Source organism: Heptranchias perlo, chromosome 6, assembly GCF_035084215.1.
Source record: "Heptranchias perlo isolate sHepPer1 chromosome 6, sHepPer1.hap1, whole genome shotgun sequence".
Classification (NCBI taxonomy): domain Eukaryota; kingdom Metazoa; phylum Chordata; class Chondrichthyes; order Hexanchiformes; family Hexanchidae; genus Heptranchias; species Heptranchias perlo.
Genome location: NC_090330.1, coordinates 110,883,913 through 110,895,976, shown reverse-complemented (window position 1 = coordinate 110,895,976; position 12,064 = coordinate 110,883,913). Strand labels below are relative to the sequence as shown.

Sequence of the window (12,064 nt, the reverse complement as noted above, 5' to 3'; positions counted from 1 at the left end):
AAAATTGTAGCTTCATCTTTAGTTATTTCCACACCAATCATGGAGTATGTATTTTGCTCATTTTGTAACTTCCAACATGCAGTACTTCCCTCTTCTCCGTATTAAAATTTCTCTTGTCATTTCTCTGCACACTTACATATTTTATCCAACTCATTTTGTAGATTCTGAGCTGCCTCCACAGCCCCTCCTAGTTGGGTATAATCTGTAAATTGGACCAAGTTGCATTGAGTTACTGAACTCAGGTCATTGAAACAGCAATGGTCTGGACACCAATCCCTGGGGAGTTCCACACAGCCACTCCCCCGATGTAATTCTTATAACAAGCTCCCACTTTTTTTTTTAAAGCCTTCAGCCAATTTCTTGTCCATTCTTAAAATTTACCCTAAATCTCCTCGCCTTTAAGCTTATCGTGTGGAACTCGATCAAATCCTTCTTAGAAGGCGAGTCTTCCAAATCGTAGGGCTCGCCAACAGCCCACTTGGGATGTTTCAGTTTCACGCCCCTCCGTATGGAAAGCGTTTTGGGGAAGCACCTGCAGTGTCGTCTAGTCTACTGACATCATCCCTTCTCAAGTGAAAACAACTTGGCAGCAAAGCTCTTTATCTTACTTTACATCAAAGTCTAAATCATTCCACACTTTATTGTATTTCAAACCTGTTGAATTTTCCTTTCAAGCACATGACTGACATTAAGGGCCCCACTAACAGTCTGATTCACCCAGTGTTAGATCTAGGATTTGGAAAACAAGAGTTCAAAACCTTCCCGCCCATTGTGTTTTATTACAACCCATGGATGTTTTGTACATTTCCTCTCTCTCCACTCCAACATTAGCAGTAGAACTTTCAGTAATCCAATCCAACCCTCTCTGAATCCCTCCACATCTCAGCTTTGCCCAGTGGTATCACTCAGAGTTAGAAAGTCATGGGTTCAAGTCCCACTCCAGAGAATTGCACGCACAATCTACACTGACACACCCAATGCAGCACTGCGGGAGTGCTGCACTGTTGCAGGTACCGTCTTTCGGATTTGATGCTAAACTTTGACCCTGTCTGCCATTTCAGGTGGGTGTAAAAGATCCCACAACACTATTCAAAGAGCAGGCAGTTCTCCCCGGTGTCCTGGACAATATTCCTCCCTCAACCAACATCACCAAAAAGAAATTACGCGCTTGTTTATTCATTTGCTGTTTGTGGGATCTTGCTGTGTGCAAATTGGCTGCGCATTTGCCCACAAAACAACGGTGACTACACCTCAAAAGTACTTAATTGGTTGTAAAGCACTTTGGGACGGCCTGAGGATGTGAAAGGTGCTATATAAATACAATTTTAAATCATCTGAGGGGTTTGAGAGGAATTTTCCAAAGTGTTTTTTCCTTATTGGCCCTGGGATATTTTGCCTTTCCCAGGAGATTACATGGCTGTGGGTGGGGGGAAGTGGGGAGAGGGGGAAAGAGAGTGGGGAGAGGGGGAAAGAGAGTGGGGAGAGGGGGAAAGAGAGTGGGGAGAGGGGGAAAGAGAGTGGGGAGAGGGGGAAAGAGAGTGGGGAGAGGGGGAAAGAGAGTGGGGAGAGGGGGAAAGAGAGTGGGGAGAGGGGGAAAGAGAGTGGGGAGAGGGGGAAAGAGAGTGGGGAGAGGGGATGCGGGAAGAAGTGTTTAGTCATGATGTTCCAGCCACCATGGTGATGGACCAGCTGGTCTTTTCTTGCCCACCAATTTTGTACATTCTGTGTATGTAAATTCTATATCACTGTCTCTCTCTGCCTTTAAAAGCCAGCAGATAAACCACACCCCCCACTAATTGCCCATCAAATGCACGGCATTCCGTTCAATGCGTTATATAAATGTGTGTTACCGCTGTTCAATATTAAATATAAATGTAAGTTTATTGTCTCTTCTTTCTATTGGATCCAAGAGTCAGAGTGAAGGAAAGATTGTCGGGTTTCTCGGTCCCCACACACCCGTGGAACACTTTTTATTAGTTCTGATCTGGTGATCATTAACTACACTGTAACTGGGAATGGAATTTTGTGTGTGGGGAGTTTTCTATCTCAGTAAGTGGGTGTGCAGCACGAGCACTATCAGGCCAACTTCCATCTCTACCTGACTATTGCTCATCATCAAAAGTGGCTTCAGGGATATTAGTGAAAAACAAAAGAGCTTTGTGTTTCCCCTTATTGCGACCTTGTGAAAGGACCGTCAGGGGATAGAATTACACAGGGTGAGAGGGAGGGGGAAGGGGCAGCAGGAGGGGGGAGGGGCGATAGTCCAAGTGTGAGTATGGAATTCAAGGTCAGATCTAACGTTAGTGAGTTTAGTGACTGAGAAAACGTTTCAAAGCATCGTCACAGCTTTCAGAGAATAAATACAGCCACGAAAATAAAACGAGCTAAGGGAGGGGCGAGGAGCAATTTCCATCTTTAGTGCTCCCGATGGAGAGCTTGGCGTGATGGGGGAACATAGTGGGAATCCTGGGGAAGTATATGACGGAATTTCTGATGTGCCTTCCCAGTATGTCTAAAGGTGAAAGTGTACCCTGAGATGTACAACACAAGACGCACACAAGGTGTACAAAAGTTGGCACTAGTCAAAACGCAAATACTTTCACCTACGTTGATGCCGCACGGTGAGCAGCTGCCCTGATGCACAGCAAGCTCCCACAAACAGCAACTGAGTGACTGATCAGCTGTATTTGGTGGTGTTGGTCGAACAAGGATAACGCCTTGCTCCTTCAGTATGCCGTGGTCAGCCCTGGCTCAGTGGGCAGCTCTCTCACCCGGGTCTGAAGGTCGTGGGCTCAACCCCACTACAGACACTTGAGCATAAAATCCACGCTGACACTCCCAGTGCAGTACTGAGGGAGCGCCGCACTGTCGGAGGGTCAGCACTGAGGGAGCGCCGCACTGTCGGAGGGTCAGTACTGAGGGAGCGCTGCACTGTCGGAGGGTCAGTACTGAGGGAGCGCTGCACTGTCGGAGGGTCAGTTCTGAGGGAGCGCCGCACTGTCGGAGGGTCAGTACCGAGGGAGCGCCGCACTGTCGGAGGGTCAGTACTGAGGGAGCGCCGCACTGTCGGAGGGTCAGCACTGAGGGAGCGCCGCACTGTCGGAGGGTCAGCACTGAGGGAGCGCCGCACTGTCGGAGGGTCAGCACTGAGGGAGCGCCGCACTGTCGGAGGGTCAGCACTGAGGGAGCGCCGCACTGTCGGAGGGTCAGCACTGAGGGAGCGCCGCACTGTCGGAGGGTCAGCACTGAGGGAGCGCCGCACTGTCGGAGGGTCAGCACTGAGGGAGCGCCGCACTGTCGGAGGGTCAGCACTGAGGGAGCGCCGCACTGTCGGAGGGTCAGTACTGAGGGAGCGCCGCACTGTCGGAGGGTCAGCACTGAGGGAGCGCCGCACTGTCGGAGGGTCAGCACTGAGGGAGCGCCGCACTGTCGGATGAGGAGTTAACCGAGGCCCTGTCTGCCCTCTCAAGTGAATGCAAAAGATCCCGAGCCATTATTTCGAAGAAGAGCAGGGGAGTTCTCCCTGGGGTCCTTGGCAATATTTATCTCTCAAATGTAGTCGCTGTGGTAATGTAGGAAATGCAGCAGCCAATTTGGTCACAGTAAGCTCCCACACACAGCAATGAGATATGATCATCTGTTTTATTGAGTACTGTTGGTTGATGGATAAATATTGGCCAAATACTGACCCTCCGACAGTGCAGCGTTCCCTCAGTACTGACCCTCCGACAGTGCAGCACTCCCTCAGTACTGACCCTCCGACAGTGCAGCACTCCCTCAGTACTGACCCTCCGACAGTGCAGCACTCCCTCAGTACTGACCCTCCGACAGTGCAGCGCTCCCTCAGTACTGACCCTCCGACAGTGCAGCGCTCCCTCAGTACTGACCCTCCGACAGTGCAGCGCTCCCTCAGTACTGACCCTCCGACAGTGCAGCGCTCCCTCAGTACTGACCCTCCGACAGTGCAGCGCTCCCTCAGTACTGACCCTCCGACAGTGCAGCACTCCCTCAGTACTGACCCTCCGACAGTGCAGCGCTCCCTCAGTACTGACCCTCCGACAGTGCAGCGCTCCCTCAGTACTGACCCTCCGACAGTGCAGCACTCCCTCAGTACTGACCCTCCGACAGTGCAGCGCTCCCTCAGTACTGCACCGGGAGTGTCAGCTACCAGCCGTGCATATTGGAGACTCACGAGTGCCCTTGCTGCCGGTTGGGGGGGGCGGGGGGTCGATAACATCATCCCCCTTTTCTCACCCTCTTGCCCCATCTCTGAATCCCGTCCCGTTCTCTGTAAGACGTTAACAATCATCAACGACCTTACTCTGACGACACCCAGCGATAAATGCGGAGTCAGTTTGGGACTCGACACCTGATTTAGACTATTCATGTTTCGTGCTGATGCATTTCTGAAACATCTTCCCACTGACACTACACAGAATTTACAGCACAGAAACAGGCCATTCGGCCCACCTGGTCCATGCTGGTGTTTATGCTCCACACGAGCCTCCTCCCTCCCTACTTCATCTCACCCTATCAGCATATCCTTCTATTCCTTTCTCCCTCATGTGTTTATCCAGCTTCCCCTTAAATCCATCTATACTGTTCACCTCAACCACTCCTTGTGGGAGCGAGTTCCACATTCTCACCACTCTCTGGGTTAAGAAGTTTCTTCTGAATTCCTGATTGGATTTATTAGTGATTATCTTATATTTATGTTTTGGTCTCCCCCACAAGTGGAAACATCTTCTCTACTTCTACCCTATCGAACCCTTTCATTAGCTTAAAAGACCTCTATCAGGTCACCCCTCAGTCTTCTCTTTTCTACAGAAAAAAGCCCCAGCCTGTTCAGCCTTTCCTGGTAATCAAAGTTCTATAAATGTTTAACATAACTTTCCTGCTTTTGTATTCTGTCCTGCTAGAAAAGAACCCCAGGACTTTGTTTACACTCTATGGCCTTATCAACTTGTGTTGCTACTTTTAGCGATTTATGTATCATGGATGCATTTAAGGGGAAGCTAAATAAACACGAGGGGGTTTGGGGGTCAAAGCGGGGGGTGGGGGGGGAAGGGCGGTAATCAGGGTGCGGGGGTCAAAGCGAGGGGGCGGTAATGGGGGTTCAGGGGTCAAAGCAAGGGGGCAAAAATCAGGGTTCAGGGGTCGAAGAGAGGGGATGCAATCCTTCTTTCCCCCCCAGAGCCTGAGGCTCAGGACCTTTTAACTCCCCATTCCCTGACACTGACTCCCGCTCAAATCCAATGGGAATCACATTGATGGCAGCAGGCAGGAGTGGAAAGTTGCTGGGGGAGGGTCAGGCCGCTACTGGAGACCCGTAGAAACAGACCCTGTCAAGATCAACGAGGTATGGGTGGGGCAGGGGGGGGAATTGGCAAAGATCGCGATCGGGGGGAGAAGGGGAGGTGCCCAATGTCACCTCGTGGGGGCAGGAGGAGCAGCAGCGAGGGAGCCATTTAAATGAGGTCGTGCACCTCTGGGACAGGTGGCTTTCCATACCTGGATAATTGGGGGGGGGGGGTGGGGGGGTCGGAAGGGGCGGGAACATGGCACAAATCCCTCCCCTGCCATCTTACCCCCCAACCAATCTGCATCGTTTCCCAATAAGGGAAGCAGACAATGCGTGAGGAAGGCCATAGTCAGCAATCGTACCGCGATCATCCAGCGCAAAGCACCAATGCCAGGAATTTCCTCGTGGTCAGCCGGCGTTCACTTTGGCGGAAGATCGGCAGAAATCCCGTTTACGCGCGTATCCGGGGTTTGCGCCAATCTTCCGCCAAAGTTACCGTGGCCAATTGGCAGCGACCCCCTCCTCTCCACCCACCATCCCCCGAGGAAATTCCGGGCGATAATCTGAATCAGAATTGGGGGCAACTTTACAACGCATTGCTCCCAGGCGGAGCCTCACCGGACGGGAGCACGGTCGCAGAATTGGCCCTGTACTATCACCATCGTCTCACCGACTCATGCGCCCATCCCATAACGCTCCATGATGGGAGTGGAGCCGATGGAACGGTCAGACGTTACACTAGTAAAAATATCTGGATTTGTGTGTCGGAAGTTTAGTTGCAAAATATCAAATTGGCAAAGATGCAATTCTGAAAATAAATACCAGAGTTACTGTGAATAATTGGTCTTCACTTTTAATTGTCATGGAAACAATATGGTAGTTACATAAGACTGTTAAATGCTTGAAGATATTTAAATACAGATTACTGATTCTACATAAATGGGCTCATTCACGTCACGAGGAGAATCCAGTCCCACTCGGGATGGGCGTGACAGGGAAGCCATCGTACGGTCACATGGTCCTCACGATCACTGCACCCGGGGAGAGGTGCCCGTGTCAGGCAGGTAAATGTCTCACAACCAGACCCAGCACCTCACTGACTGAAGGGAAGGGACCAGGGGAATTATTCACACCCGGGCACTGCCCACCATTAATGACAAACACCCCCCATACCCCAAAACACACGCCCCCCTCCCATACCCAAACACACGCCCCCCTCCCATAGCCCCAAAACACACGCCCCCCTCCCATACCCCAAACACACGCCCCCCTCCATAGCCCCAAACACACGCCCCCCTCCCATAGCCCCAAACACACGCCCCCCTCCCATAGCCCCAAACACACGCCCCCCTCCATACCCCAAACACACGACCCCCCCCCCATACCCCCAAACACACGACCCCCTCCCATACCCCAAACACACGCCCCCCTCCCATACCCCAAACACACGACCCCCTCCCATAGCCCCAAACACACGACCCCCTCCCATACCCCAAACACACGACCCCCTCCCATACCCCAAACACACGCCCCCCTCCCATAGCCCCAAACACACGCCCCCCTCCCATAGCCCCAAACACACGACCCCCTCCCATACCCCAAACACACGACCCCCCCCATACCCCAAACACACGACCCCCCCCATACCCCAAAAACACACGACCCCCTCCCATACCCCAAACACACGCCCCCCTCCCATACCCCAAACACACGCCCCCTCCCATAGCCCCAAACACACGCCCCCCCTCCCATAGCCCCAAACACACGACCCCCTCCCATAGCCCCAAACACACGACCCCCCCCCCCCATACCCCAAAACACACGACCCCCCCCATACCCCCAAACACACGACCCCCCCCCCGTACCCCCAAACACACGACACCCCCCCATAGCCCCAAACACACGACCCCCTCCCATAGCCCCAAACACACGACCCCCTCCCATAGCCCCAAACACACGACCCCCTCCCATAGCCCCAAACACACCGCCCCCCTCCCATAGCCCCAAACACACGCCCCCCTCCCATAGCCCCAAACACACGCCCCCCTCCCATAGCCACAAACACACGCCCCCCTCCCATAGCCCCAAACACACGCCCCCCTCCCATAGCCCCAAACACACGCCCCCCTCCCATAGCCCCAAACACACGCCCCCTCCCATAGCCCCAAACACACGACACCCCCCATAGCCCCAAACACACGACACCCCCCATAGCCCCAAACACACGACCCCCCCCCATAGCCCCAAACACACGGCCCCCCTCCCATAGCCCCAAACACACGACCCCCTCCCATAGCCCCAAACACACGCCCCCCCCCCCATAGCCCCAAACACACGCCCCCTCCCATAGCCCCAAACACACGCCCCATTCCCCACTCTGCTAACACATGGTCAGACAGTTCATGCAGCAAGTCCACCCTCCAGATTCACATCAATTCATTTCAGAGCAGCTCGAGATATTTATCAATTCATTTCAGAGCAGCTCGAGATATTTCATCTTAAGGAGTTTGCTTGAAACCTTCCAGATGTGTAACTGGTCTTTTTTACTGTATTCCCTGGGATGGTGATTTGCTCACAAGGACCACCGCTGCCCTGAGCAGTGAGCTGCTGGGAGTCTGGTCGAGACGGGGTTGTCAGGGGGGGTCACATCGCACCGATTATCTTCACTCACTGGGTGTCGGTGTGAAGTTCCCTAAAGTCACTCCATGTCCTAAGGGGACCAGTCTCAGCATCTGGCCCTGTCCCCCCTGGCAGCTCCTCACACTAACACACCCATCAACACTCACACCCCGCAGTATAACTTCACTCACCGCTGCCTCCGAGCCCTGTGTCTGGGTCACCAGGAGGAAGGTGGGCAGCAGCCAGCAGCTCATCAACGACCCATCGGAGAGATCTCTTCAAATCTCTGCAGTTTGCATTTGAGGCAGAGTGTGGAGCCCAGAGGGCGGGGGCGGGCGGGGGGGGTGGGGGGGGGGGGGGAGTGCAGCCTTTTGCTGCTCTGGTCCTGAAGTAAAGTTCCAGACTCGAGTCTTCCCTCAGTGTGTCGGAGCTCAGATTGCCTCTGCCTGGGAATTTCTTCTCCTTTCCCAGTTTTCATGCTCCTCCCACATCTCAGCTCCATCCAGCCTGTCCCAGCCCTAAACCGGATTGGACAGGGAGCGTTAACCCTTGGGCACTGGCCGCATTTCTTCACTCACTCAACTTTAAACTTTTTTCCACCCATAAAATAACCAATTAGATTCTTTAATGAGCCATCCTGAAGAAGTTTTGAAAATGTACAAAATGTAAAATATTTGAAGTCCCTTCATTCTAGGCGGTAATCTCAAGTTTGAAAATATTCCGATATTATTATTGGAGGTTTGAGTGATGAACAATTCTCGAAACTCAGTCACACCGACTGACCCTAAACCGATAGACTTTCCCATTGCTCCAATCACAGGCTCTCCTCACTGCGGCCTCACCAGGAAATCTGTCGATGATTTGAACTTGGGTTTTGGGCACGAAATCAGTTCAGAGAAAATCTGCTCCGGAACAAATTCAACAATTGGAACAAAATCACCAGTGAACGTGTGTGGGGAAAAGGACCCTGGAAAGTGAGTGAGTGAGTGAAGAAATGCGGCCAGTGCCCAAAGGGTTAACGCTCCCTGTCCAATCCGGGTTTAGGGCTGGGGCAGGCTGGATGGAGCTGAGATGTGGGAGGAGCATGAAAACTGGGAAAGGAGAAGAAATTCCCAGGCAGAGGCAATCTGAGCTCCGACACACTGAGGGAAGACTCGAGTCTGGAACTTTACTTCAGGACCAGAGCAGCAAAAGGCTGCACTCCCCCCCCCCCCCACCCCCCCCCCGCCCCCCGCCCTCTGGGCTCCACACTCTGCCTCAAATGCAAACTGCAGAGATTTGAAGAGATCTCTCCGATGGGTCGTTTGATGAGCTGCTGGCTGCTGCCCACCTTCCTCCTGGTGACCCAGACACAGGGCTCGGAGGCAGCGGTGAGTGAAGTTATACTGCGGGGTGTGAGTGTTGATGGGTGTGTTAGTGTGAGGAGCTGCCAGGGGGACATGGGCCAGATGCTGAGACTGGTCCCCTTAGGACATGGAGTGACTTTAGGGAACTTCACACCGACACCCAGTGAGTGAAGATAATCGGTGCGATGTGACCCCCCCTGACAACCCGTCTCGACCAGAACTCCCAGCAGCTCACTGCTCAGGGCAGCGGTGGTCCTTGTGAGCAAATCACCATCCCAGGGAATACAGTAAAAAAGACCAGTTACACATCTGGAAGGTTTCAAGCAAACTCCTTAAAGATGGAAATATCTCGAGCTGCTCTGAAATGAATTGATGTGAATCTGGAGGGTGGACTTGCTGCATGAACTGTCTGACCATGTGTTAGCAGAGTGGGGAATGGGGCGTGTGTTTGGGGCTATGGGAGGGGGGTCGTGTGTTGGGGTATTTGGGTTGGTGTGTTTGGGGGTATGTGGGTGTGTGTGTGTGTTCATAAGTATGGGGGGTGTGTTTGGGGTAATTGGGGGGGTGTTTGGAGAATTTGTGGGGTGTGTTTGGGGGTGTGTATTGGGGTAATCGGGGAGGTGTTTTGGGGGTGTGTGTTTGGGGTAATTGGTGGTGTGTTTGGGGTAATTGGGGGTTTGTGTTTGGGGTAATTGGGGGTGTGTTTGTGGTATGTGTGTTTGGGGTAACGGGGTGTTGGGGTATTGGGGGGGTGTGGTGTTGTGGGGTATGGGGGTGTGTTTGGGGTATTGGGGGTGTGTGTTTGGGGTATGGGGGTTTGGGGGGGTTGGGTGGTGGGGTTTGGGGGGGTGTTGTGGTATGTGGTTTGGGGTTGGGGGGTGTTTGTGGTTGGTGTGTTGGGGTATTGGGGGGGGGTTGGTGGTTTGGGGTGTGTGGGGTTTGGGGGGTGTGGTGTGGTAGTGTGGTCGGGGTAATGGGGGGGGGGGTGTGTTTGGGGTATTGGGGGGGGTGTTGTGGTTGTGGTTTGGGGGTGTGGGGGGTATGTTTGGTATGGAAAGTGTTTTTATAATGAAAGGTGAAGAGAAATTTCATGGTCCTCAGTCGATGGGTGCTGGGTTGGTTGTGAGACATTTATCTGCTGACACGGAACAATATACCCGGGTGCAGTGATCATGAGGACCACGTGACCATCGATGGCTTTCATGTTATCACTCCACAAGTGGGAATGGGGTTCCCATCAGGGTGCGTGTTGAGACTTCAGTCCAATGCGGGAGAGAGCTGACTGTCCATATGGCTTGAAGAGACCTGGACCAGTTCCTGGCTGGGATGGAGATCCCATCTTATGAAAGGTGTGTGGGGATACGGTTAATTACGGGGTGGCCAGCGTCGGATCCTGGACGTGATTCGATTGCCCAAAGGGGCCGGGAAAGGTATTTTTTGTCCCTAATTGGCCGTGGGTGTTTATCTGTGTCTTTGCCTCTCCCAGGATCAACTCAGACAGACTGCTGTTGGAGGGGGAGGGGGAGTGGGAGAGGGGCAGGGAGGAGCGAGTGGGTGGGGGTGGGAGGGGGCGGGGGGGACTGGAGGGGGGGGGGGGAGTGGCGAGTGGGGAGGGGGTGAGGTGTGGGCGAGGCGTGTTGGGGTGAGATGGGATGGGGGTGGAGTCTAGTCATGATACTTCAGGCTCGTGACCGTTCTGTTGGGACGGGTTTGACGGACCAGGTGGTCTTTATCTGCCGGTCATTTTCTTGTATTTACATAGAATCAGTATCTGTGATGGAGTCTCTCCGAATCCCTGACAGTCTTGTGTTCCTTTCATTGTGTGTAAATGGAGATAGCTGGTAAGGAGTATGTCCTCTGATGGCAGTCTGGGGTTGGAGCCCTGTCAATGATTGGAGCTCATCCTTCCCGGGCCTCTAAGGTACCCCTCCGACAGCCCCTTAAAGCAAGTGCCTTGTGCCATTGGCCCTCTAAGCTTGACTGGAGACCCAGAGCGTGATGGGAGGGGGAGGGGGGGTGACTGGGGAGGGGGTTCACAACATGGGTCCCCCCCTCCCCAGGAAACCCCCAGCACCAGAATAAAAGTGTTTTGATCTCGCCTAGCAGTCTGTGGAGGTCTGACCTCTGCTCACGGCTCCTTCTATTAGAATGGCTGACACCAGATACTACTGGACGAGACCCACAGAACATCACTTCTTCTCACAGCACGTGAGGCACAGGCACAGTTGTGCCCCTCAGCGCAGCTCACTTTTTTTTCTTTGCTAAACTCACTCAGATCTTTGATTCAAAAAAACAATACAAAAAAACAATATTTGGCTTGTAATAACTTTTGGAATTCCCTCCCCCAAGCCCTCTCTCCTTTTTAAGACGCTCCTTAAAACCCACCTCTTTGACCAAGCTTTTGGTCTCCTGTCCTAATATCTCCTTATGTGGCTCGGTGTCAAATTTAAGTTGATAATCGCTCCAGTGAAGCGCCTTGGGACGTTTTACTACGTTAAAGGCGCTATATAAATGCAAGTTGGGCCCCAAGACAACAACAATCATCATCGATGTGTTGGAGTGTGTGAGAATTGTCCTCTCACGCTGAGACAGATCAGAGTGCCGGGAGCGAGCAGCACACACTGCGATGTCATTGAAACCTTTCCCGGAGAGTCTGCATTCGTTCTATAGTCTAAAATATTAGACAATAAAACCTTTAATTTGACAGGAAAATTATCCTTATTATTTTTTGCTAAAGTTTTTAGTAAACAGTTGTGCAATATGTGAGGGGTGAACCTTTACTTGTGTGCCCCAATAG

General features: G+C 52.7%; 2 protein-coding genes across 2 annotated transcripts in view; one reads left to right on the top strand and one right to left on the bottom strand.

Annotated features, from left to right (window-relative positions):
• Window positions 1–8,378, bottom strand: part of LOC137323158 (collagen alpha-6(IV) chain-like) — a 209,901-nt gene extending 201,523 nt beyond the window's left edge. The window contains exon 1 of the mRNA XM_067986641.1: window positions 8,113–8,378. The gene's annotated coding sequence lies outside the window, so the exon portion shown is untranslated. The remainder of the gene's footprint in view (window positions 1–8,112) is intronic.
• Window positions 8,379–9,005: 627 nt separating this feature from the next.
• The window catches only part of LOC137323157 (collagen alpha-1(IV) chain-like), a 198,853-nt gene continuing 195,794 nt past the window's right edge, over window positions 9,006–12,064 (top strand). Inside the window, exon 1 of the mRNA XM_067986640.1 lies at window positions 9,006–9,291. Within this exon, the coding sequence (XP_067842741.1) occupies window positions 9,217–9,291 (75 nt within the window). The 5' untranslated portion in view covers window positions 9,006–9,216. The remainder of the gene's footprint in view (window positions 9,292–12,064) is intronic.